Genomic DNA, 26970 nt, shown 5'->3' on the forward strand with positions numbered 1-26970 from the left:
ACCAACTAATCCATACGTTTTCTGGAATGGCAGAGGAACCAGGGGTTCAAAGTTCAAAAGCAAATTTATTATCAAAGTATATTTATGATTCATTTTCTTGTGGGCATCCACAGTAAATAGAAAGAAACACCTCAGAATCAATGAAAATCTACACAAAATGAAGAACAACCAGCGTGCAAAAGACAAAAAACAGTTCAAATACAAAAAGAAATAATAATAATAAATAAATAAGCAAGCAACAAATATCAAGTTCATAAGTTGTAGAGTCCTTAGAAGAGAGAGTTGTGGAATCAGCTCAGTGTTGGGGTATCTGAAGTTACCCTCTCTGGCTCAAGAGCCTGGTGGAAACCCACATGGTCGTGGGGAGAAAGTATAAAATCCTTATAGACAATTCAACCAGGGTTATTGGCACTGTGAAGCGATATGCTAAACGTACCACTCTGAAATCTTTGTTATCTTGCTCTAGGTGATTAATGGGGAGGTGGGTGAGCTGGGAGAAGGTTTCCATGTCATTGTGGTTCAACACCCCCCTGTGGTTCAGTGTCTAGGCCCATATGTTTTATTTCTGGTAGCCTGGTATGAACTCAGGCCACGTTCCTGGTCCTACATCCTCGTTTACTTCTGTTGTCAAGGGATCTCCACACCTCACCTGCCAAATTCCGGGTTGAGAGTGCATGGGATGTAATTATCCTGGTCGTTAATGGACTTCTTTCCCAAAGAAACTTTCACATACGGATCACACTGAAAGACAGAAAGATTCACATTTGTTTCATGTCAATTCCAGTATGCAAGTGTAAAGGAGAACAAAATAATTGTTACTCAGGATCCGATGCAGCACAAAAAATACAATAAGATGGAAAACACAATAATTAAAAAGTATAATAAATATAAAAACATAAAATAGCTTATATTCATAGATTGATTGTGTGTCCATAAAGTGATGCTGGGCACAGGAGTGTCTGTACATCAGGTGACTCTGACAGGAAATGATGTAGTGTTGGTTGGGGGTGTGGAGGGGGAGGTTAGTGGGTGGCGGTGTTGATCAGCCTCACTGCTTGGAGAAAGTAACTGTTTTTGAGTCTGGTGGTCCTGGTGTGGATGCTACATAGCCTCGTCCCTTATGGGAGTAGGACAAACTGTTCAAGCGCAGAGTGGATGGGATCCTTTATGATGTTACTGGACATTTTCCAACACCTTCAGTTCCCCTCATTAGATGCTACCTGACATGCATTTGCTACCTGACAGGGAGCATTTAAAAGGTTATGGAAGTTTATCCCCAGTGCACCCACCACCACCCTGGCTCTGACATACTTACAGAACCATATCCCTCTAAAGCTTTCCTATTCACACACCTGTCTTTAGCATGTTGTAACTGGACCTGCCTTTACTGCTTGCTCCAGCTACTCATTCAGATCTATTTATTTATTGACAATTTACAATGACCAATTAACCTACCAAATGGCACCTCTCCGGACTGTAGGTAGAAACCCACGTGGTCACGAGGAGAACGTACAACTCTTTACAGGCAGCAGCGGGAACTGAACCCAGGTGGCTGGTACCGTCAAGTGCTGTGCTAACCATTACACTACCATGCCGCCCCACCACCCACTGTGTGGAAAGGTTGCCCCTGGTGTCCCTCAACTTACACCTATGTCATCTAGTTTTAGACACCTCTACCCTGGGGGAAAGATTGTCACTGTCCACCCTATCTATGCCCTTCGTGACTATATGAACCCAGTTCATCGTTGTGTGGTATGGAACTTGCAAGATGCTAGTAAGAACTGCCAAGAGGATCAAGCTGAAGTTCAAATTTAATTGTCATTCATCCATATGTGAATACCTATGAATACAGCCAAGCGAAACAGAGTTACTCCGAGACAAGATGCACAACCCTGTACCAACAGTCATACACAGCACAAAGCACTTATAGCACAGATAAGTTGGCCTTAATCATGCAGCCACACAAGTCCCTCCTGTACTGCTGCAACAGACAAGCCCGTGGTATGAGGCCTGGCCCTTGCTACAACCAAGGCCACACAGCTTCTGTGCTGTCAGTCTCAACAATAAACCAGTGAATTAGACGTGCAGTATTTTGCCAGAGTCACCTGGTTCTCCCTTCCCCCATTTGTGACATTTACTGGCAGCGTTTCAGACAAAGGGCCCAAATCATTGTTGAGGATCCCTACCGTCAATCTCTTTGGCCCACTACTGTCAGGAAGGAGGTAGAGGAGCATCAGGACTAGGTCTGTCAGACTGGGTAACAGCTTCTTCCCTCAGGATGTGAGACTAATGTCACCACCGAGTGGTTACTGCACCTGACACTGAGCAGTCACTGACACGTTTGGCTTTAAGTGCTCACTATCACATACCGGTTGCCGTGAGTTTCAATAGACAATAGACAATAGACAATAGGTGCAGAAGTAGACCATTCGGCCCCTCGAGTCTGCACCGCCATTCTGAGATCATGGCTGATTATTCACTATCAATACCCAGTCCCTGCCTTGTCCCCATATCCCTTGATTCCCCTATCCATCAGATATCTATCTAGCTCCTTCTTGAAAGCATCCAGAGAATTGGCCTCCACCATCTTCCGAGGTAGTGCATTCCACACCTGCACAACTCTCTGGGAGAAGAAGCTCTTCCTCAACTCTGTTTTAAATAACTGACCTCTTATTCTCAATCCATGCCCTCTGGTACTGGTCTCTCCCAACATCTGGAACATATTTCCTGCCTCAATCCTATCAAATCCTTTAATTATCTTAAACGTTTCAATCAGATCCCCTCTCAATCTCCTCAATTCCAGCGTGTACAAGCCCAATCTCTCCAATCTCTCTGCGTAAGACAGCCCTGCCATCCCAGGAATCAACCTAGTGAATCTACGCTGCACTTCCTCAATTGCCAGAATGTCCTTCCTTAAACCTGGAGACCAAAACTGTACACAATATTCCAGGTGTGGTCTCACCAGGGCCCTGTACAAATGTAAAAGGACATCCTTGCTCTTGTATTCAATTCCCCTTGTAACAAAGGCCAACATTCCATTTGCCCTCTTCACTGCCTGTTGCACTTGCTCATTCACCTTCATTGACTGGTGAACTAGGACTCCTAGGTCTCTTTGCATTTCTCCCTTACCTAACTCTACACCGTTCAGACAATACTCTGCCCTCTTGTTCCTGCTTCCAAAGTGGATAACTTCACATTTATTCACATTGAATGACATCTGCCAAGTATCTGCCCACTCACCCAGCCTATCCAAGTCTCCCTGTATTCTCCTAACGTCCTCTTCGCATGTCACACTGCCACCCAGTTTAGTATCGTCAGCAAACTTGCTGATATAGTTTTCAATGCCCTCATCTAAATCATTGACATAAATCGTAAAGAGCTGTGGTCCCAATACAGAGCCCTGTGGTACCCCACTAGTCACCTCCAGCCAGTCCGAGAAACACCCATTCACTGCTACCCTTTGCTTTCTATCTGCCAACCAGTTTTCTATCCATGTTGAAACCCTGCCCCCAATGCCATGAGCTCTGATTTTACTCACCAATCTCCTACGTGGCACCTTATCGAATGCCTTCTGAAAATCTAGGTATACAACATCCACTGGCTTACCCTCGTCTAACATCCTTGTTACACCCTCAAAAAACTCCAACAGATTAGTCAAGCATGATTTGCCCTTGGTAAATCCATGCTGGCTCGGCCTAATCCTATTTCTGCCATCTAGATTTGCCACTATTTCATCCTTAATAATGGACTCAAGCATCTTCCCCACGACTGACGTTGGGCTAACAGGGCGATAGTTCTCCATTTTCTCCTGTGTGTAGTTTTTGCCACCTACCTACAGGAAAGATGTCAATAAGATTCAAAGAGTACAGAAAAAATTTACAAGGATGTTGCCAGGACTTGAGGATCTGTTATCAGGGAAAGGTTGAACAGGTTAAGACTATTCCCTAGGGCATAGGAGAACGATGGGAGATTTGATAGAAGTCTACAGAATTATGAGGGGTAGAGATAGGGTATATGTAAGCAGGCTTTTTCCACTGAGGTTGGGTGAGACTACAACTAGAGGTCATGGGTTGAAGGTGAAAGGTGAAATGTTTAAGGGGTACCTGAGGGGGAACTTCTTCACTCAGAGGGCCTGAGAGTGTGAAACGAGCTGCCAGCAGAAGTGGTGCATGCCAGCTTGATTTCAATGTTTAAGAGAAATTTGGATAGGTACGTGAATGGCCGTGGTGCAGGTGTAGGTCAAAGGGACTGGGCAGATTAATAGTTTGGCATGAACTAATCAGGCCGAAGGGCCTGTTCCTGTGCTGTAGTGTTCTATTAATCTAGGTTGGATAAATCCCTAAGATGTTTCCTCAGACGCTGCGGGAGGCAAGTGCAGAAATTGCAGAGCTATTTAAAGCATCCTTCGTGACAGGTAAGGTACCCGAGTTTATGTTGCTTTGCTGTTTAGGAAAGGCACTAAAAATAAACCAACAAATTAATGGCCGGTGAGCCTGACATCAGTAGTGGGAAAGTTATTGGAAGGTATTCTAAGGGACCGGACATATGAGTATTTGGACAGACATGGACCGGTGTGGGATAGTCAGCATGTTTTTGTGCGTGGTGGGATGTATCTAATCAATCTTTTTGAGGAGGTTACCTCCTCGAGACATGGGTGTTCTCCTCATGGACTTTAGCAAGGCTGACAAGGTCCCGCATGGGTCAAGCAGATTCAGTTGCTTGGCGTTCAAGATGAGGTAGTAAGTTGGATTAGACATTGGCTTTGTGGGAGAAGCCTGAGAGTGGTAGGGGATGGTTGCCCCTCTGAATGAAGGTCTGTGACTAGTGGTGTGCCACAGGGATCGGTGCTGGGTCCATTGTTGTCGACATCGACAATCGACAATCTGGATAATAATGTAGTTAACTGGATCAGCAAATTTGTGGATAACAGAAAGATTGGGGGTGGAGTGGACAGTGAGGAAAGCTACCCGCAGGAACTGGACCAGGTGGGAACATGAACGATGGAATTTCAAGCAGACAAGGGAGAGGTTTTGCACTTCGGTAGGACCAGACAGGGTGGGCCTTACACAGTGAATGGGAGGGCACTGAGGGGTGTGGTAGAACAAAGGGATCTGGGAATACAGGTTCATAATTCATTGAAAGTGGTGTCACAGGTAGATAGGGTCATAAAGAAAGCTTTTGGCACAATAGCTTTCATAAAACAATGTACTGAGTACAGGGGATGGGATGTTATGTTGCTGTTGTATAAGACATGGGTGAGGCCTAATTTGGAGTATCATGTGCAGTTTTGGTCACCTACCTACAGGAAAGATGTAAATACGGTTGAAAGAGTGCAGAGAAAATTTACAACAATGTTGCCAGGACTGAACAACCTGAGTTAAAAGGAAAGATTGAATAGACTGGAACGTAGAAGATTGAGAAGAGATTTGATCAAGGTTTATAAGCAGGCCTTTCCCACTGAGGTTTCTAGAACTAGAAATCATGGGCTATGGGTGAAAGGTGAAATGGGGGTATCTGAGGGGGATCTTTTTACTCAGAAGGTGGTGCCAGTGTGGAATGAGCTGCCAGCAGAACTGGTAGCTGCGAGCTTGATTTCAACATTTAAGCTAAATTTGGATAGGTACATGGATTGTTCCTTATGTACATTCCCAGAAATTTGATGCTCCTGACTCTCTCCACAGAGGAGTGGTCAACCAGCACCTTTCTAAAGTGGTAGGCCTACACCTTCACCTTCCACAACCGTCTCTTTGGTCTTGTCCACGTTCAGACCCAGGTTGTGGTGCTTACACTCTGCTTTCTCTCTGTATGACACCTTGTTGTCATTGTTGATGAGGCCAGCCACCGTTGTGCCATCTACGAGCTTGTCGATTCGGTTTGAACTGGACTTGCATCAGTCATGCAACTGCAGTGGGCTGAGCCCCCAGACCTGGGGGGTGGGGTTCTGGTGTTTAGCAAGGTGAAGCTAGAGATGTTGCTGCCAACACGGAACAACTTTCTGTCAAGAAGTCCAAGATCCCATTAGAGAGGGAGGTTTGAGTCCCAATGAGGACACTTTACCCACAGCAAGAGACGTTGAGACCCAATAAGGACAGTTAATTCACCAGCTTCTAAGGGATGATTGTATTAAACGCTGAGCTGAAGTCGATGAACAGTATCCTGGCGTATGAGGTGCCGTTTTCCAGGTGGGACTGGACAGAGTGGCGGTCAGGGGTGATGGTGTCATCAGTGGAATGATTTGAGTGATAAATAAACTAGAACGGGTCCAATGCAGCAGGAAGATGGGATTTAATGTGATCCATAACCAGTCACTCAAAGCACTTCATTATTGTTGAGGTTAGTGCCACTGGACGGTAGTCACTAAGTAGTAGTCACTAAGGCATGTTAGTGTCGCCCTCTTGGGCACCGGAATGATGGTGACCACCTTGAAACCTAAGGGGACAGCAGACTGTTCCAGAGAGGCAGTTCAGATGTCTGTTCAGATGTCTATTAACTGGGCAGCACAATCCCTCAGCCCTTGACCAGGTATGCTATCAGACCCTGTAGTTTAACTAATTAACTTACTAACCAATATGCCTTTGGACTGTGGGAGGAAACCAACGCAACCATAGGAAATCCACGTGCTTACAGAAAGAACGCACAAATTTTCTTTCAGAGGATGCCAGAATTGGACTCTGAACTCTGATGCCCGAACTGTAACATGGCTATGCTCCTGGTAGGGTCACCCATGGGGTAAGGTCAAGGGTGAGGTCCCTAACAAAGAACAATCCAACCAAGACCTCAACGGTGGAACAGGCGGATGAAGTTACTTCGAACTCAATGGCTGTGAAGGCGGATGAAGGCTGCAACAAATTCATTAGCTCCAATCATTGTGGTTTCCATGCCATTGGAATCAGTTGGTTGATTTGTAAAGTATTGTGTGCTTCTTGGAGTGCAAAATCAAGTATGCATTAAACAAATACACGCACAGGTGTCTTCGCTCTGTGGGCCACTTCTTGATCAATGGCACGAAGACCATCATCCTCGACCTCGAGGGATAGCCACGACGAATATGGCCACACTGACCGCTACACTACCGTAGCCCCCCTCAGGCTAAAGAAACTCCTCCTCTGGTTCTAAAGAGCTTAGATGGAGACACATTAGGTCAAAAAGCCTGTACAATTTGTGAAGTAGAGAGAACCTTTAGACCCCACTTGCCTCCATTCCTTCTGTCCTACACCAAGTGGCCAAGTGATTTGATTGACTTTGACCCTGGAATGATTGTTGGTGCCAGAAAAGGTGGTTTGAGTATCTCAGAGACTGTTGAGATCCTGGGATTGAACTCTAGTCTCTAGAGTTTATAGAGAATAGTGTGACAAACTGAAAAGAAAGATGCAGTGTGGCAGTTCTATGCTGAGTTGGAGACAGCCCCTCCTATCAGTCCCTTTGCAATCTTTCGCCTCTCACCTTCACCTAAACTCGTCAGTTTTTTTGTTCCCTTACGCTGGGAAAACCTTTCATGACTAAATGACTTCTGGGAGTGAAAAGGGTTCATACATGAGGAGCATTTGATGGCTCTGGGCCTGTACTCGCTGGAATTTGGAAGAATGAAGGTATAGATTAACTGTGACCTTGACAATTTTCTCTAATAATTTCCCTACCTCTAAATTTAGAATCACTTGTGTATTTACAGAGGTTATCCTTTGATATTTGAATTGGAATTGGTTTATTATTGTCCCATGTGCTGAGACACAGAGAAAAGTTTGCCCTGTACTGTTCATACAGATCAGATCATTACATGGTGCATTACAGCAGAACAAGGTAAAACAATAACAGGGTGTAGAATAAAGTGTAACAGCTACAGAGAAAATGCAGTGCAAGATTATAACAAGGTAGATTGTGAGGTCAAGACTCCATGGCAGAGGGGTAAGAAGTCGTTCTTAAAATGTTGAATCTCTGTTCTAAATCTATTTGTCCAAATCTCGAGGCAATGTCCCCTAATTCTAATCTCACTCACCAGTGGGGAACAACTTTCCTGCCTCTGTTTTATCTGCTGCTTCCAAAATTTTATGTTTTTACTATCACCTGTAGTAACGGAAGGAATGCGTCCTAAATATTCGAGGGCCGAGAGGATCTTTGGAGTCTCCCTCCCATCTGTCGGAACATTTATCAGGAGCCCTTAGTATTATCAAAGATCCCATCCATCCATCCAGCATCCTCTTGGACTTTCTGACATCAGGCAGGAGACTCTGATACATGATGAGAAGGATGGTCAGGATGGGAAACAGCTTCCTCCCCCAGGCCATTAGGCTTCTGAACTCCCTGCTGCATCGCATTTGAGTACCATTGGTTATTCTGTTCTGTGCTCTACAGTATTTAATTTATGAACTTCACTTCTTAAATTTATGCATAATTCATCTGTAGATTTAATTCTTCCTTTCCCAAGTTATTGTGTGTTATGTGTACTGCTGTGCTTCACACACTGGTTCAGAGAAACATTTCATTTGATGGTATATGTGTATATAGTTAAATGACAATAAACTTGACTTCATGGATTCGGGCAGTTGAGAGAGAGTGGCAGAGAGGGAGAGAGTGGGAGAGAAGGAGGGAGGGGCTGAGGGGGAGAGGTGGAGAGGGAGGGTGGGGGAAGGGTGGGAGAGAGAGAGGGTGGAAGAGGGAGAGGTGAAAGGAGAGAGAGAGGGAAAGAGGGGTGGGAGGGGAGAGAGAGGGCAGGAGAGAAAGGATGGAGAGAGAGGGTGGGAGAGAGAGAGGGTGGGAGAGAGGGTGGCAGAGTGAGAGAGTGGGAGAGAAAGAGGGAGAGGGAGGGACAGAGAGAGAGGGAAGAAGAGAGGGAGGGAGAGAGGGAGAGAGAGCAATGGAGAGGGAGGGTGAGACAGAGAGGGAGAGAGAGGGACAGAGGAAATATAGTGATGTTAAGCAGATCAATATTAAATGCATATTTAGAGTTACAAGCACATCATAGGGCAATTATAACCATTACAGTCGGCACTCAGAACTAATTCTGATCTTAAAGATTAAAGGTTAGTTTAATTTGTCACAGGTACGTCAAACCATACAGTGAAATGTGTCTGAGGATGTGCTGACCGCAAGCCACAAGAGTCACCATGTTTCTGGCGCCCACATAGCATGCCCACACCTTCCTAACCTACTAACCCGTACATCTGTGGGAGGAAAATGGGGCATCCCGAGGAAACTCACGCAGTGACGGGGAGAACATACATGCTCCTTACAGGAATTGATCGCTGCAGCTGTGAGTGAGGCATAGGTCTAACTGCTCTGCTGTCGTGCCCTCCTCATGAATTAACAAGAGAGAGAGAGACAGAGCAAGAGAGAGAGAGCAAGGGTGAGCGCAAGAGAGAGCAAGGGAGAGCGAGAGAGAGCGAGAATAGAGAGAGAAGGAAAGATAATAAGGAGATCAATATTAAATGCAAAATGCTGGAGGAACTCAGCAGGTCAGACAGCATCTCTGGAGGGGAATTTGCAGATGACATTGTGATCAGGACCTCCTTTCTATAGTTGCTGCCTGACCTGCTGAGTCCATCCAACATTTTGTATGCGTTCCTCTGGATTTCCAGCATCTGCAGAATCTCCTGTATCACACAGGGTTATGGTTAAAAACACAATATGGTGTCATTGCAGTCTGGGCTCGGAACTAAATCTGGCCTTAGGTACTCGGCCTACTGGTGAACGTGCATTGAATGTTTTCTGTGTCTAACTAGTCCGAAAAGGAAAAAAACTTGCATATCCCTGCATAGATTATAAAGATATACTGGGCCAGTAGCAGTGTCAAGGGCCAAAAAGGGCAGGAGAGGCAGCCAGCTCTGGGAAGAGGAAGATGTTGATAGATCGGGATGTGTCTCTGGGAATGTGTGCAGGATAAACTGGAGCAGAGGTCAGTTGGGGAACATTTTGGGAAGAGTGACTATGGTTGTCATAAGCTTTAGATTAACTGTGGAGAAGAACACGGAGCAGTGCGGAGTAAAAATGCTCTGTTGGAGGACAGCCAGTTTTGATTGGCAGATCTGGTGAATTGGATTCAGTATATCGGCAGGTGAAGCCAGAACTAAACTGGAAAGGAAAGGGGTTGATGAATCATCCTTTTAGAATGCAATAAAGATTAGTTTCATTTGTCACACGTAGATCGAAACATCAGAACATGTGGTGAAATGCGTCGTTTTGGGGGCAGCCTGCAAGCTTTGCCATGCTTCTGACAGCAGTGTGGCAAGCCAACAGCTCACCAACCCTAACGTATGGTTTCCAAAGTCAAAGCAAGTCTATTATCGAAATGTGTACATGCCCATAAGACTGTACACCATCAGATCTGGGAGCAGGATTGAGACATTTGGCCCATTAGGTCTGCTCCACCATTTCATCATAGCTACGGGCTCACTTGCAAAAAATCTTCATTTCATGTTCTTGATATTTATTGTTTCTTTTCTATTTTGTATTTGTGCATATTGTTATCTTTTTACACATCGGGTGTTTATCTGTCCCATTCCGTGTGTACTTTTATTGATTCCATTGTGTTCCAGTGTGTTCTACTTGTGAATGAATCTAATATTGTAACTTATACAGCAGGCTCCTACCTCGAACTTTGAACTTTGATTGAATGGCAGAGCAGACTCAATGGACCAAATGGCCTAATTCTGCTCCTATGTCTTATGGTCTTAAAATAAACTAAATCACTAATTTACATTTCTCTTGCTACCAGTCTTACCAGACCAATCCCTATGATCAGGCAATAACAATCAGACATTATCACCTACAGAAATGATGTGAAATGTGTTGATTTCCTTCTTAAATGGCCCATAGGGATTTGAATCTGCTCACCCTTTCCACTTTCTGACCCCACAGTATACTCTCCCAAATTCTCCTTCCTGAAATTCAAAATCTGTTCCCCTGTTCTTGCTGATGTACAGTGTGAGGTTCTTGTCACAAGAGTGCTGAGAAGATTTTTGTCGATGTTTCCGGGATTTCCCGGTGGCCAACCATTTTAACTCCAATCCCCATTCCCATTCTGACATCTCGGTCCACGGCCTCCTCTACTCCCACAATGAGGCCACTCTCAGGCTGGACGAGCAACACCTCATTCCCCATCAGGGAAGCCTCCAACATGATGGCATGAACATCGATCTCTCTAACTTGTGGTAATTCTCCCCTCTCTCCATTCTCTCTTCTTCCATATCCCACTCTGGCTCCCCTCTTATCTCTTCTCTTCTCCTCAACAGCGTATGAACTCCTCTGGTGCCCCTTTCTCTGATGGTCCACTCTCCTCTCCTATCAGATTCATTCTTCTTCAGCCCTGTAACTTTTCCACCTATCATCTCCCAGCTTCTGATTTCATCGCTCCTCTCCCACCCACGTAGCTTCAACTATCACCTTCCATCTCATATGTCTTCTCCTCCCCCACCTTCCAACTCTTGCTTCTTTCCTTTCCAGTCCTGATGAAGGGTCTCAGCCTGAAATATCAGCAGTTTATTCATTTCCATAGATGCTGCCTGACCTGCTGAGATCCTCACAAACCAGAGAAAATCTGTAGATGCTGGAAATCCAAGCTGCTGAGTTCCTCCGCCATTTTGTGTGTGTTGTTTCTTTTAGAGGTTCTTCAAGGTTAACAGGTCCTTTGGGCTGAACAAACCTGCACCACCTACAAACTTGTATGTCTTTGCACTGTGGGAGGAAACTGCAAAGCAATAATAGAAAGCAGAATAGAGTGTTACAGTTATAGAGAAAGTGCAGTGCAGGCCAACCAATAAGTCCAAAGCCTTAACGAGAAAGGTGCGGTCAAGTCCATCTTATCTTTTCAGGGGACCATTCAATAGTTTGATAACTGTGGAACAGAAGCTGTCTATGAGCCTGGTGATAGGTGCTTTTGTATCTTTTGGCTGAGGAGGGGAAGAAGAGAGAAAGTCCGGAGTACATGGGGTCTTTCATTATGTTTGCTCCTTTGCCAAGACAGTGAGAAGTATAGACAGAGTCTAAGGTTTCTGTCCTGTGCTGAGCTGTGTCCACAACTCTCTGCAGTTTCCTGGTGGTTGCAGGCAGGCCAGATGCCAGACCCAGCCGTGATGCGTCTGGATGGGAGGCTTTCTATGGTGCATCAGTAAACATTGGTGGAAGTTAAAAGGGACATGTCAAATTGCTTTAGCCTCCTGAGAAAGTAGAGCTGCTGGTAAGTTTTGGAGGGGATGGTAGGTGAAGAAAGGAAAGAGGGAGAGGGAGAGAGGGGGAGAGGGTGACAGAGGGGAATGGGAGAGAAGGGGAGAGAGACGGGAGAGGGAGAGGGAGAGGGGGAGGGAGAGAGGGAGAGGGAGGGGAGGGGAGGGGGGAGAGAGAGAGAGAGAGAGAGAGAGAGAGAGATTGATTGATTCAGTCTCTATGGGAGGGATATCTACCAGAGACCATTCAATAGTCTGATAACTGGGGAACTGAAGTTGTCACTGAGCCTCGTGGTATGTGCTTTCAATGCTGCCATCAGGCAGGAGATACAGGAGTCTGAAGACCCACACCTGAAGTTTCAACAACAGCTTCCCCACTGACAGCAGGTTTTTCTCTCTCTCTCCCTCTCTCCCTTTCTCTCTGTCATACACTTTCCTCTAAGATTGACGGATGTACACAGGAATGTGGGGGATAGAACGGGAATGTGGAGGATAGGATAAGGATATGGGGGATGGGGCAGGAATGTGGGGGATAGGATGGAAGTGTGGAGATAGGATGGGAGTGTGGGGGTTAGGACAGGAATGTGGGGATAGGACGGGAGTGTGGGGGATAGGACGGGAGTGTGGGGGATAGGATGGGAGTGTGGGCGGTGGATTGAGAATCAGCCAGGGTCTTATTGAATGGCAGAACAGGCTGAAGTGGTTATGTAGCCAGCTCCTGCTCCTAATTCAGATGTTCTTGTAAACAGGGAAAATTACTCAGTGCGTAAGAGCCGAGAAGAAATTCCCAGACGCAGATAACGAGGCAACGAAAGGAAAAAAATAATATAAATAAAGGAAATCAGAAGGCCAGCCAGCAATCATGGACTCAGTAGATATTTATACACATTGTGTTTTGAAGCCAACTTCCCACTCCCAGGAGAGTGGAAAACACTAGCAGGGTCTAAAAAAAACTTGGAAACAAAGACTTGCATTCATATGGAGACTTTTACGACCTTGGGACGTCCCGCAGTGTACTTTGCAACCTCTGGTTTGGTTCTGGATGTGCAGCCACCGTTGTGGGATCCAGCACACGTCAAGACTAATGGGGTCAGACGTCAATCCAGTCTGCTGTCTGCCTTGGAGCAGACCAGGAAGTCAGTTGGTCCACTTACACTCAGCAGTAACTTTATTACGTACCTCCTGCACCCAATAAAGTGGCTACTGAGTGCGTGTTCGTGGTCTTCTGCTGCTGTAGCCCATCCACTTCAAGGTTCAATGTGTTGAGCGTTCAGAGATGCTCTTCTGCACACCACTGTTGTAATGTGTGGTCATTTGAGTTACTGTCACCTTCCTGTCAGCTTAAACCAGTCTGGCCGTTCTCCTCTGACCTCCCTCATTAACAAGGCATTTTCACCCACAGGACTTCTGCTCACTGGATGTGTTTTTGTTTCTCGCACCATTCTCTGTAAACCCTAAAGACTTTTGTGAATGAAAATCCCAGGAGATCAGCATTTTCGAAGATATTCAAACCTAACACCAACAATCATTCCGTGGTCAAAGTCACTTAGATCACACTCCTTTCCCATTCTGATGTTTGGTCGGAACAACAAATGAACCTTTTGACCATGCTGGATGCTTTAATGCATTGAGCTGCTGCCACACAATTGGCTGACTAGATATTTGCATTAACCAGCAGGAGTACAGGTGTAACTAATAAAGTGGTCACTGAGTGTACGTTGGTGATAATAAGCCTGATTCTGATCCAGAAGTAGAGAAAAGACTGCAGAACTTTAGCAGCACACTGACCTTGCCGTTGGAATCCTTGGGTTGCAGCCCCAGTGCTCGGACCACGTAGACCCTGACCAGGCACTCTTGGAGCCCGCTGACTGGTAGCTGGTGGAACTGGCGGGGTGGAGACGGAAGCGAAGGATCATCTGGTAGAGCGTAGATCTTGAAACTTCCCTGGTGGGGTTGGGTGGGGGGTGAAATTGACAACAAGCAGTTAGGAAGGCAGCCATTAACCCCCTCCATGAGGGGTCTGGGTTGTTCAGCTGGGTCAAAGTAACACACACAACACAGTGGAGGAACGTGGCAAGTTGGGCAGCATCAATGGAGGGGAATAAACCGTCGACATTTCGGGCTGGGGCCCTTCATCAGGACTGGAAAGTAAGAACAAAGGAGCCCTTGTGGAAGTGGAGGTGGAGGAGTACAAGCTGACAGATGATTGACGAGACCAGGGAAGACGGGTGGTGGGGGAATGAAGTCAGAAGCAGGAAGGTGATAGGTGGAAAAGTCAAGGGCTGATGAAGGAGGAATCTGATAGGAAAGTGGAGCTGACTAAATCCAGGTTAAGTTTATTTTCATCTGTACAAGTGCAAAGGAAATCTTACTTGTACAGAGCATCAGGTAAGCTGCATTCACGAGAAAAACATAATCATAAATTATACATTATTATTTGTTGGTCAGGGTAGACCATGGATATTGCACCCTAGCTGTCTACATGATACGCAAGACAGGACAGTACGATACGGAGAGCACGCCGTCGCCCATGCAGCAGGCTCCTGTCTCCATGCAGCCGATCAATCCAAAGGAACTGCGGAGACCAATACAGTTCAGTACCAGCAGCATCACAGGAGTCGTCATTCAACCTTGAACTCAATGTCGGGCTGACTTAGGGGCTGCAGCTCCAGAGTTTACTCCGGAAGCCTTCCCCGTGAGTGGGTGTAGCCAGAAGGCAGCTGAGGTTTGAGATCTGGATTTTCCCTCTCCTTGATGAACTGCCAGCCACAGCTGCTGAGCTTGATCTGCCCAAGGTGACTGGTTTTAAGGCACACATTTGTCCCCTCTGTCAGTAGAAGTAGCTTTACAAGGCTTAGCAGCTAAACCACACATGAAGGCCAGGAGCTGGACTTGGTTGTCAGAGGTCATTTGACATGCAGGCCGTTGAGAGCATTAGCAGGCAGTGGGATTGTGTCCCCACTTTACCTCCATCTCCCTGCTATGACAATCTTAAGGAACCATATTATACTTTTTTTTACAAAAATTAACACAATTTGAACAAAAAGACATCCATTATAGGTCAAACTGGCCAAGGTGTTCATTGTGTTGCTGTACTGAGGCAGTGATTAGGGCTGTGCTGGTTGGTTCGACAAGTGAATGATTGGAAGGAAATAGCTGTTATTGAAGCTGGTGGTGTGGAATTTCAGGCTTTTGGACCTTTGCCCTCCCAAAACTCGTTGTGAACTAGCCAATAGTCCATTCACTGTCCTGTAGCAACCCTCACCCATCCAGGAACAAACACCACCCTCCTAATAACTCACCCATTCTCCCAGTAACAAACCCCACCCTACTGGTAATTCTTGTCATCTGTAGCTACCCTTACCTTCCCAGCCTCCCTACCCACCCAGTACGAACAATCACATCTCCTGTAATAGCATCCACTTTCCAAATGACTGTCCCCTTCCCCACTCTCCCAGTAACTCTTCTCACCATGCTGGTAACACATATCACACCATAACTAAATCCACCTTTCAAATGCCTCCTCCCCACCCCTGAAAACTACCCCCTCCCTCCCCAGCAACCCTTAAACAACCAACAACTCCCCCACTTCCATTTAGTTCTACCCTAATCACCAGAGTTTAGCAATGCTGTGGACTCTTTAACCACTGTGTGCTAAAACTGAATTTGTTTCCTTTGTTCTAATTGTGCCTTTCTTGTAAAAATTGTGTCTAATTTATGTTTTCTTGTGAATGCTGTTTATCTGATGCTGTGTGCCTGTGATACTGCCGCAGGTATATTTTCCCTCACACCTGTGCAGACATGAACTTGTGCAGATGACAATAAACTGGGCTTTGACCTCTGCCCCTTGTCCGCTTGGTAACAGCCCTCACCCCCCCCCCAGCTCACTTTGACCTCTGCCCCTTGTCCGCTTGGTAACAGCCCTCACCCCCCAGCTCACTTTGACCTCTGCCCCTTGTCTGCTTGGTAACAGCCCTCACCCCCCAGCTCACTTTGATTTCTGCCCCTTGTCCGCTTGGTAACAGCCCTCACCCCCCAGCTCACTTTGACCTCTGCCCCTTGTTCGCTTGGTAACAGCCCTCACCCCCCCCAGCTCACTTTGATTTCTGCCCCTTGTCCCACCATTAATCCCCAAAGTTACACCCCAGGTGAGGGATTTGATTGCAGGATCAACCTACCCATTTCTCCAACGCCCACACAGTGAGGGTTAAATAGTCTGGATGTAGAGGGTGTTTCCTATCGTGGGGAAGTCTAGGACCAGAGGGCACAGACTCAGAATGGAGGGATGTCCATTTTGAATGGATATGAGGAGGAATTGCTTTAGCCAGAGAGTGGTAATCATTGCCAAGGATGACTCTGAAGGCCAGGTCATTGGGTATATTTAAAACCGATTCTTGATTAGTATCCAGTGCTGCTGCTCCCAGGTCTTACAGACTTACAATGATCCTAATTTTTTCTAAATTTCCTCCCACCTCAGGATGCCAGTCTGTATAGAAGCCTGACTAATTCTCGACATACCTTGAACTCTCCAACCACTGATGGGTCTTCATCTTCACCCTCAGTCTTCCCACGATACAGCGGGAAGGTGCGACAGAAGTCCGTTAACCCTTCAAAGTCCTTGACTTTCTCCAGCTCTGTGTCGTAAACCTGTGCCACAAGAGGATGGGAAGAAAGAAAAGCTCAGCACATCATGGAAACCAGCCTCACCTCCTTCAACACTGTCTACACCTCTCGCTGCCTAGGGAAAGCACCCAGTATAATCAAAAACCCCAAGCACCCGGCACAGTCTCTCTTCTGTCCTCTCCCGTCAGGCAGAAGATACAAATGCTTGAAAGCACGTACCACCAGTATCAAGGACAGCTTCCATCCCACTGTTTTCAGACTCTCAAATGGAACTCACGTATGGATTCCTGACCTCACAGTCTACCTTGTTATGGTCCTTGCACCTTGCTGCACTCAATCTGTAACACTTGATTCTGCATTGTTATTGTTTTACCTTGTTCTACCTCAATGCACCATGTAATGATCTGATCTTAAGAACAGTGTGTACGCTAATCGATTTACCAAATCTGGGTCCTTTAACCTACCCACTATTCAATTTAATCACAGTTGATCCATGCTGAAATTCATCTCTTTGTCTGTGTCATTTCCTCAAGGCCATAAGACATAGGAGCAGAATTAGACCATTTGGCCCATCGAGTCTGCGCCACCACTTCATCATGGCTGATTATTATCCCTCTCAACCCCATTCTCCTGCCTCTTCCCCATAACCTTTGATGCCCGGACTAACCAAGAATTTATCAAGCTCTAATTTAAACATACTCAATAATCTGACCTCCACAGCCGTCTGTGGCAATGAACTCCACAGATTCACCACCCTCAGGCTAAAGAAATTCCTTCTCATCTCTGTTCTAAATGGGCATCCCTCTATTCAGAGGCTGTGCCCTCTCATCCTCGACTCACCCACATAGGAAACATCCTCTACACATCCATTCTGTCCTGGCCTTTCAATATTTAATAGGCTTTAATGAGATCCCACCTCATTCTTCCAAACTCCAGTGAATACAGGCCCACAGCCATCAAATGCCCCTCTAACGTTAGTTGAGAGGAGTACTGTCATGTACATGTAATAGTCATACAGCACAGAAATGGGCCCTTCAGCCCATCTAGACCATGCCAAACCATTTAAGTCCCCTAGTCCCATCAACCTCAACACATCAACATCCCACCCATCCATATACCTATTCTAGCAGGGGTGTGATGGGGAGGACTTATAAGGCACTGGTGGGGCCTCACCTTGAGTACTGTGAACAGATTTAGGTTTCTCATCTAAGAAAAGATGTGCTGGCATTGGAGAGGGTCCATAGCCGGTTCACAAGGATGGTACTGGGAATGAAAGGGTTATCATACGAGGAATGATTGACGGCTCTGGGCCTGTACACACTGGAATTTAGAGATATGAGAAAGGATCTCATTGAAACAATAGATAATAGACAGTAGGTGCAGGAGTAGGCCATTCGGCCCTTCTAGCCAGCACCGCCATTCACTGTGATCATGGCTGATCATACACAATCAGTACCCCATTCCTGCCCTCTCCCCGTATCCCTTGACCCCACTATCTATAAGAGCTCTATCTAACTCTCTCTTGAATGCATCCAGAGACTTGGCCTCCACTGCCTTCTGGGGCAGAGCATTCCACATATCCACCACTCTCTGGGTGAAAAAGTTTTTCTGCATCTCTGTTCTAAATGGCCTACCCCTTATTCTTAAACTGTGGCTTCTAGTTCTGGACTCACCCATCAGTGGGAACATGCTTCCTGCCTCCAGCGTGTCCAATCCCTTAATAATCTTATATGGTTCAATCAGATCCCCTCTCATCCTTCTAAATTCTAAAGAAATCTTTCGAATGTTGAAAGGCCTAGACATGATAGATGTGAAAAGGATGTTTCCCATGGTGGGGGAGTCTAGGACAAGAGGGCACAGCCACAGGATAGAGGGGCGTCCATTTAAAACAGAGATGCAGAGAAATTTCTTTAGCCAAAGGGTGGTAATGGAGGATTAATGGTGCCTAACGGCGACTCCTTTGCCTGCATCTTCGGAAACAGCTCTATTTCCATCTTTAGTATCTGTATTTTTCATTTTCAGGGTTCTTTTGAGGAGTAGAATTACCCAGTGACTATGGTTCTTTGCGGGAATGGGACCCGCTCTCGGGGTTTCACGACTGGTCATTATTCGGCATGCCAGGGGCTCGGCCCAAGAGCCTCGCTCGCCTTTGGAGGGCCAAGGTCTTTGGGCACAGAGCTCAGAAAAAAACAACACAGCAGTCTTTTAACATCATAAATCAGCAAGTTGTTTGTTATGTCTCCCCTCACGGAGACACCTCTTTCTCCCTTAATAGAGAGAGGGGGGGAGAGAGAGAGGGAGAAAGGGAGAGGGAGAGAGGGAGAGAGAGAGAGAGAGGGGGAGAGAGAGAGAGAGAGAGAGAGAGAGAGAGAGAGAGAGAGAGAGTGAGAGAGAGAGAGCCTGTGGTATGTCAAATACCGGGTGAGTGAGCAGTCGTTGGAGTACTGGAAGTCTGTGTCTTGCTCGATGGCGGGTGCTGATGCTTTTTTTGCCGGTGGGAGGGAGGGGATTGTTACTTGTTGCTGCATACGCACGGGAGGGAGGGAAGCTGGGGGACTCTGTGGGGTTCTAACAGTTAACATCTATCATTCTTTGTGGGTACTCCTCTGTTTTTGTGAGTGTTTGCAAAGAAAAATCATTTCAGGATGTATGTCATATATATTACTCTGAAATTAAATGTACCTTTGAAACCTTTGGTAAATTTGTGGAATTTGTTACCACAGGCAGCTGTGGAGGCCAGGTCCTTGGTTATATTCAAAGCAGAGATAGATAGGTTCTTGATTGGCATTAAAGGTTTCATGGAAAAGGCTGGAAAATGGGGTTGAGGAGGGGTAAAAAGGATCATCCATGATGTAATGGTGGAGCAGAATCTATGGGCCAAATGGCTTAATTCTGCTCCTATGTCTTATGGTCTTATAATCAAACTTTGCTTAAGCATTGAAATCAAGCTCAGTTGCACCAATTTGTGCTGGCAGGCTCTTTCCACATTCTCATGACCCTCTGTGTGAAGATTTTTCCCCTCATGTTCCCATTAAACCTTTCACCTTTCACCTTTAACCCATGACCTTTGGTTGTAGTTCCACCAAACCTTAGTAGAAAAAGACCACTTGCATTTCCCCTATCTATACCCCTCATAATTTTGTAGACCTCTATCAAATCTCCCCACAATCTTCTACGTTCTAAGGAATCAAGTCCCAGCGTATTTAATCTTATTATTCAGGTCCTCCAGACCCAGCAACATCCTTGTAAATTTTCCCTGTACTCTTTCAACCTTGTTTACGACTTCCCAGGAGGTAGGTGACCAAAACTGCACATGTATTAGAAATTTGTTCTGGTGTGTCAGTCAGAGCGCGACATAGAACAAAAAAACAACACTTAACAATTATAAAGATACAAAATTATAAAATAAATAAAGTTAGAGGTTAAAGTACGGTTATGGAATAAAATCTGCATAAATACATAAATAAATAGAAGTCCTGCTTCCTTGATGTATGACTATGATTACAAATTAGTACCATGAACTTTGGATGCCAGGAAAGTTTAGAACCCTTGGGATCAACACAGGGATACTTCAACAGGTTCACGGTTCAAGATTGTTTAATGTCAATTCCAGTACACAAGTGTAAAGAAGAACAAAATAATTGCTACTCTGGATACAATGCAGCACAAAAAAACACAATAAGATAAAGAACACAATATTAAAAAAGCACAATAAATATAAATACGTAAGATAGCTTATACACAGAGACTGATTGTATGTCCATAAAGTGGCGCTAGGCACAGGCGTGTCTGCATAAGATGACTGACATGAAATGGTAAAGTAATGTTGGTGGGTGGAGGTGTTGATCAGCCTTACTGCTTGGGGAAAGTAACTGTTTTTGAGTCTGGTGGTCCTGTCATGGATGCTACGTAGCCTCCTCCCAGATGGGAGTGGGACAAACACTCCACGAGCAGGTTGGGTGGGATCCTTCACGATGTTACTGGCCTTTTACAACACCTTTCTATATATATACATCCTTGACGGCAGGTAGGCTGGTGCCGGCGATGTGTTGGGAAGTCTGACTACCCGTTGCAGAGCCCTCCTGTCTGCCGCAGTGCAGTTCCTACACCGAGCAGATGGATGAAAGGTAACACCCTGCCTACCTGTGACAGTCTTCAGAGAGAAAGAACTCTGCTTACCTCGAGGGTATCAAAGCCTTTGTCCAGGTACGTGCCACACTTCTGTCTCTCTCCTGTTGAAGCGTAGAACTTGCTCCACCAGTCAACAAACTCATCTTCCTGAAAAAATCAGTAAGATTTGACAAGTCCGTGAAAGAAAGCTCAGTGTGGAGGGAGTGCTGTGCTGAGGGGAACTATCTGCAGCCCCGCTGACCTTGGCACAGTCAAATAAAGCCCCATGGTGGAGGAGAATGAGAGGTGACTTGATACGATGATAAGAGGCATTGATATAAAGAGAACGGCCAGAGATATTTTTTCCCTGGGCATAAATACCTAATAGAAGAGGACATAGTTTTCAGATGATTGGAGGAAGGTATCAGGGCGGATGTCAGAGGTAAGTGTTTTTTTTACTCAGTGAGTGTTGGGTGCGTGGAATACTCTGCCAGGAGGCAGATTCATTATGGTCATTTAAGAATGTATAAAGTATTGTGAGCAATTCTGGGTCCCTCGCCTAAGAGAAGATCATTTATGATGGTGGTGGATAAGTATTTGAAAGATCAAACGATTGAAGGTCTGGATTGAACTAGAATATAAGAGCAAGGATGTAGTGCTGACGCTTTAAGGCCCCAGTACTGTGAGCAGTCTTGGGCCCCTTATCTCAGAAAAGATGCTTTGCCATTGGAGAGGGTCCAGAGGTGGCTCAGGAGAAAGATTCCAGGAATGACAGGGTTAACATATGAGAAGTGTTTGATGGCTTTGGGCCTGTGCTGACTGGAGTTTAGAATAATGTGGTGGCATCTCATTGAAACCTATTGAATATTGAAAGGCCTGATACAGTGGATGTGGAGAGGATGTTTCCTATCGTGTGGGAGTCTAGGACCAGAGGGTGCAGCCTCAGAACAGAGGGACGGCCATTTAGAGAACGGTGATTCTGCAAAATTTGTTGCGACAGGCGGCTGTGGAGGCCACGCCACTGGGTATATTTAAAACGGTGGTTGATAGGTTCTTGATTAGTCAGGGCATCAGACATGAAGGAATGGTGAAGCAGGCTCAATGGACCAAATGATCGTATGTCTTATCGTCTGCTGCTATGTCTTATGGGGCTTTTGCCTGCCTGCACTGGACCTCTGCACAGTTTAACCAACACTGTGACAACTTTGATCACTTTGCACTAAAGTAGCCTTTTTCGTTCTAATTGTGTTCTCTCCTGTAAGATTTGTGTATAATTTATGTTTTTCTTGTGAATGCTGCTTGTCAGATGCTCTGTGTCTGTGACACTGCCACACCAGCACACACATGGGCTTGAGCAGACGACAAGAACTCAACATGATTCGAAACGCTTGTTTATGAGCCAAGCAAATCGTGTCCTACACAAATACGTTGAGTAGCAAAAAGATAAGAGATTGCCAAAAATCGTAAACGTAAGAGATTCTGCGGATGCTGGAAATCCAGAGCAACGCACACAATGCTGGAGGAACTCAGCAGGTCAGCAGCACCTGTGGAAATGAATAAACAGTCGACATTTCTGACTAAGACCCTCCTTCAGGACGAGTAGGGAAGGGGAGATGTTGGGGCGGCAGGGAAGGACGAACAGCTAGAAGGTGATAGGTGAAGCCAGGAGGGGTGGGAAACAAAAATCATGGGAGGGTAATGGCAAAGTGGGTTGAGAAATAAGGATTATTGAATCGAATTGACTTTATTTCTTACATCCTTCACATACGTGAAGAGTAAAAACCTTATGTTATGTTGCTGTCTAAATGTGCAATGTGCAACTTACAGTTACACCTTCAGTCTGTTAAAGAGTGGTAACAATGGGATAGAGGCTGTGCTTGAGCTCGGATGGTAAAGATGAAATCAGATTTCTGGACATGCGCTTACAGAGAAAGTGCGGTGCAGGGCCATGATAGAACATTAAACACAGAACAGTACAGGCCCTTCAGCCCGCAATGTTGTGCCAATCCTTTATCCTACTCTAAGTTCAATCCAACCCTTCCCTCCCACATAGTCCTCCATTTTTCTATCATCCTTGCACCTATCGTACTCCTTCACAGGAGTACATTCAGCCAGACTCATTCCACCGAGATGTAACACTGAGCGTCATAGGAAGTCATTCCTGCCTGTGGCCATCAAACTTTACAACTCCTCCCTCGGAGTGTCAGACACCCTGAGCCAATAGGCTGGTCCTGGACTTATTTCCACTTGGAATAATTTATTTATTATTATTTAATTATTTATGGTTTTATACTTATATATTTCTACATTTGATTGGTGCGACTGTAATGAAACCCAATTTCCCTTGGGATCAATTAAGTATGTCTGTCTGTCTAAGAGTTGCTTCAATGTTCCTAATGTACCTGCTTCTACCACCATCCCTGGCAGGGTGTTCCACAAACACACCACTCTCTGTATAAAATAACTATCTCTGACATCCCCCCTTTCACCTTAACATTATGTCCCCTAGTATCTGCCATTGCCACCCCAGAGGAAGTCCTCTCCACCAATGCCTCTTACAGTCTTGTACGCCTCTATGATGAGGCACAGTAGATTGAGTTCATCATTCGTGTATGAGACGTCCATTCCAGAGTCCGATAGAATCTTTCATTGAAAGGAAACCCGAATATAGAATACAGAGTTACAGTTACAGAGGAAGTGAAGTCCAGGTAGATAAAGATAAAGGTCTCCAGGGAGATCAGGAGTCCCTCTTTGGTGCATGATATCCCCAGTCCAAAGAAAGATAAAATAGCTTTATTAGTCACAATGTGTCTGTCTGAGGATGAGCTGGGGGCAGCTCACAAGCACAGCATGCCCACAACTCACGAACCCTAACCCGTACATCTTTGGAATGTGGAGGGAAACTGGAGCACCCAGAGGAAAGCTGTATGTTCTTGGGGAGAATGTACAAAGTCCTTACAGGCAATGACAGGATTGGTGATCACTAGAATATCAGAGCAGTGTGGATATCAAATGATTGTAAGTTCCCTGACACTTACCCATGTCATTTCCTGATTTCATCCATGCAGCAAAGCAACAGAAACAAAGTGTTAGCTCAGGAGTGATCACCGACCCACTCACGCATGGGGGAGACTACAGCACTGTGAAAACTCTCAGGCACATACAGATTAGACGGCTAGGGTGCCTGAGACTTCGCACAGTACTGTATCTGTCAACAGGAAAGGAAGAGCAAGTTTGTAAACCTGGCAGAAGCAAAGGATGTTGGGAATAGTGAGGGTGGAGCACTGTGGGAGGGGTGTGAGACAGGTGGCAGAGGAGGAGTACTGGGGGGGGGGTGGCGCAGGTGCAGACACACCCAGCCCTGAGACACCAGGCACGGTCATTTGATCCTAAACAATTGGTTTACTGATCATTACAGAATGTCTCTCAGGTGCTTCCCATTCCCTCCCCTCTCCATCCATGATTCCCTCTCCCTGTCCCCTTCCCACTTGCAGTCCACGATAGAGACCCATAACAGAATCAGGTTTATCATCACTCATTATGTCATGAAGTTTGCTTTGTTTTTGTGGCAAAAATACATACAATTACTACAGTAATGTGCAAAGATCTTAGGTATCCTAGCTACACACATATATATGTGCATAAGACTTGCACAGTAAAATACATTTCTAATTCCACAGCAGATGCTGGCTGTGGAACCCCAGATTAGTACCACTGGGTACCAGTGCTTCATAGCTTCAGTGACCCAGGTTTGATCCTGACCTCTGCTGTTATTTCTGTGTGGTATTTGCACGTTCTCCGTGTAACCGCCTGGGTTTCTTCCCAAAGTCATGCAGTATTGTCGATTAGTTAGCCACTATAAGATTACTGAGACAGCTGCTTCCCCTCCACCATCACATTTCAGGAACGCTACCTCATTAATCCCTTTTCCAACACTGTTTATGTATCTTTGTAAGTTATTGTAGATTTGGTCATCTCCAAAGAAATCCGATTCTGATTTGGAATTATTTTTACTTTTACTCATTTTTATTTTTTTCATTTAGAGATACAGCACAGTAACATCCCCTCCCAGCCCAACCAATCCACAATGCCCACTAACCTACTAACCGGTATGCCTTGGAAATATGGGAGGAAACCAGAGCACGCGGGGGAAACCCATGTGGGAATGGAGAGAAAGTGCAAGCTCCTTACAGACAGTAGCAGGAATTGAACTGGGTGACTGGCACTGTGACTGTTATGGTAACCGTCACACAACTGTCGCCTCCATTTACAATGCCAAGGTAACCAATGAACCCACATGTCTTTGGCACTCCAATGGGTGATTAGGACAGCTTAGCACATTGTTGGGACTGAACTACTGGACCTGGAGACAATATACAACTCTTGATACCAATGGCACGTTTGTAACATCATTAAAGACCCATCCCATCCCAGACACTGTCCTGCCATCTTGTAGGAGATACAGAAACATCTTCACCAAGACAGTAAGACTGAGAATCGGCTTCTTCCAGGGGGCTGTTGTGCAGCTGAATAATGCTACACCCTGGCTTGCCAATAGCCTTTGAGTGCTATGGACTATCTAAGACACTTGTTGCATGTAAATATGGGACTTCTTAAAAATTAAGCCGTGCCACAGGCATTGTAAGTATCTGTTTTGCACAGACTGGGGAAGTACTGCAATCTTGTAGTCTTGAACAATGACAATAATGTTCTATTCTGTCCTATTCTATTAGGAAGGAAACGTGCCAAACTCCACACAGACAGCACAGGGGGGTCTCTGAGGACGGTGACTCTGGGAAATCCTATCCCTCATGCCTCACTTAGTTTGTACTTGCCAATTTGCTCCCAGGTCTTTATTTTTTTTATTTTCCACCCACCATTAGGTTTCTGAACAGTCCATAAACACTACCTCATTGCTCCATTATACGCACTATTTATTTATTTATTTTGCAATCTGTATTAACTTTATGTCCTTGCACTGCAGTGCTGCCAATGAACAACAAATGTCATGTCGTACAAATCAGTGATAATAAATCTGATTCTAATTTGATGTTAATGTGTTGGTGAAGTAGTTCTGGGCTCAACTCTACTCAGATTGAACAGGTCAAGCAGGCTAAATTATGACGTAGGTTTTACTGATTGAGTCCAAGTTCCCTGAGGTTTACAAGACTGAGTTGATTGAAATACAGAGTAATAAATTCATAGAAAAGTACAACACAAAAACAGGCACTTCAGCACATCTATTCCATTGCAAATCTACTCCCGTCAGCCTGCACCAGGACCATAGCCCTCCATCCCCTTACTATCCATGTACCTATTCAAACTTTCCTTAAATATTGAAATTGATCTCACATGGGCCACTTGCACTGGCAGCTCACTCCACATTCTCACCACCCTCTGAGTGAAGAACTTTCCCCTCATGTTCCCCTTCAACTTTTAACTTTTCATTCTTAACCTATGACTTCTAGTTGAAGTCCCACCCAATCTCAGTGGAAAAAGCCTACTTGTATATATTCTATTTCTTTCCCTCATAATGTTGTATACCTCTAAATCTCCTCTCAATCTTCTACATTCTAAGAAATAAAGTCCTAACCTATTCAATCTACCCTTATAACACAGGTTCTCCAGTCCTGGCAACATGTTTGACAAAATTTCACAAGATTTGTGAAGTTAACTTGCCAGCATCAAGAGCATTTTCAAAAGTCAATGCCTCAATCATTCAGGACCCCCATCATGCAAGATATGCCTTCTTCTCATTGCTACCATCAGAGAGGAGATACAGAAGCCTGAAGACACACATTCAGCAATTCAGGGACATCTTCTTCCCCACCACAATCAGATTTCTGAATGGTCCATGAACCCATGAACGCTACCTCACTATTTTGCTCTCCTTTTAAGACCATGACCATAAGATATAGAAGCAGAAGTAGGCCATTCAGCCCACCGAGTCTGCTCCGCCATTCAATCATGGGCTGATCCAATTCATCCAGTCATCCCCACTCCCCTGACTTCTCCCCATACTCTTTGATGCCCTGGCTAATCAAGAATCTATCTATCTCTGCCTTAAATGCACCCTACGTCT

At 45.4% G+C, this 26970-nt stretch overlaps 1 protein-coding gene across 6 annotated transcripts in view; it reads right to left on the reverse strand.

Moving 5' to 3' along the window:
* Window positions 1–26970, reverse strand: part of dysf (dysferlin, limb girdle muscular dystrophy 2B (autosomal recessive)) — a 400698-nt gene that overhangs the window by 66898 nt on the left and 306830 nt on the right. For all 6 annotated transcript variants that reach the window (XM_059965797.1, XM_059965801.1, XM_059965798.1 and 3 more), the window contains 4 exons: window positions 20958–21056; window positions 16674–16802; window positions 13944–14099; window positions 650–741 (listed from right to left, as the gene is read on the reverse strand). In XM_059965797.1, the coding sequence (XP_059821780.1) occupies window positions 650–741; window positions 13944–14099; window positions 16674–16802; window positions 20958–21056 (476 nt within the window). The remainder of the gene's footprint in view (window positions 1–649; window positions 742–13943; window positions 14100–16673; window positions 16803–20957; window positions 21057–26970) is intronic.

This window comes from Hypanus sabinus, chromosome 3, assembly GCF_030144855.1.
Source record: "Hypanus sabinus isolate sHypSab1 chromosome 3, sHypSab1.hap1, whole genome shotgun sequence".
NCBI classification, from domain to species: domain Eukaryota; kingdom Metazoa; phylum Chordata; class Chondrichthyes; order Myliobatiformes; family Dasyatidae; genus Hypanus; species Hypanus sabinus.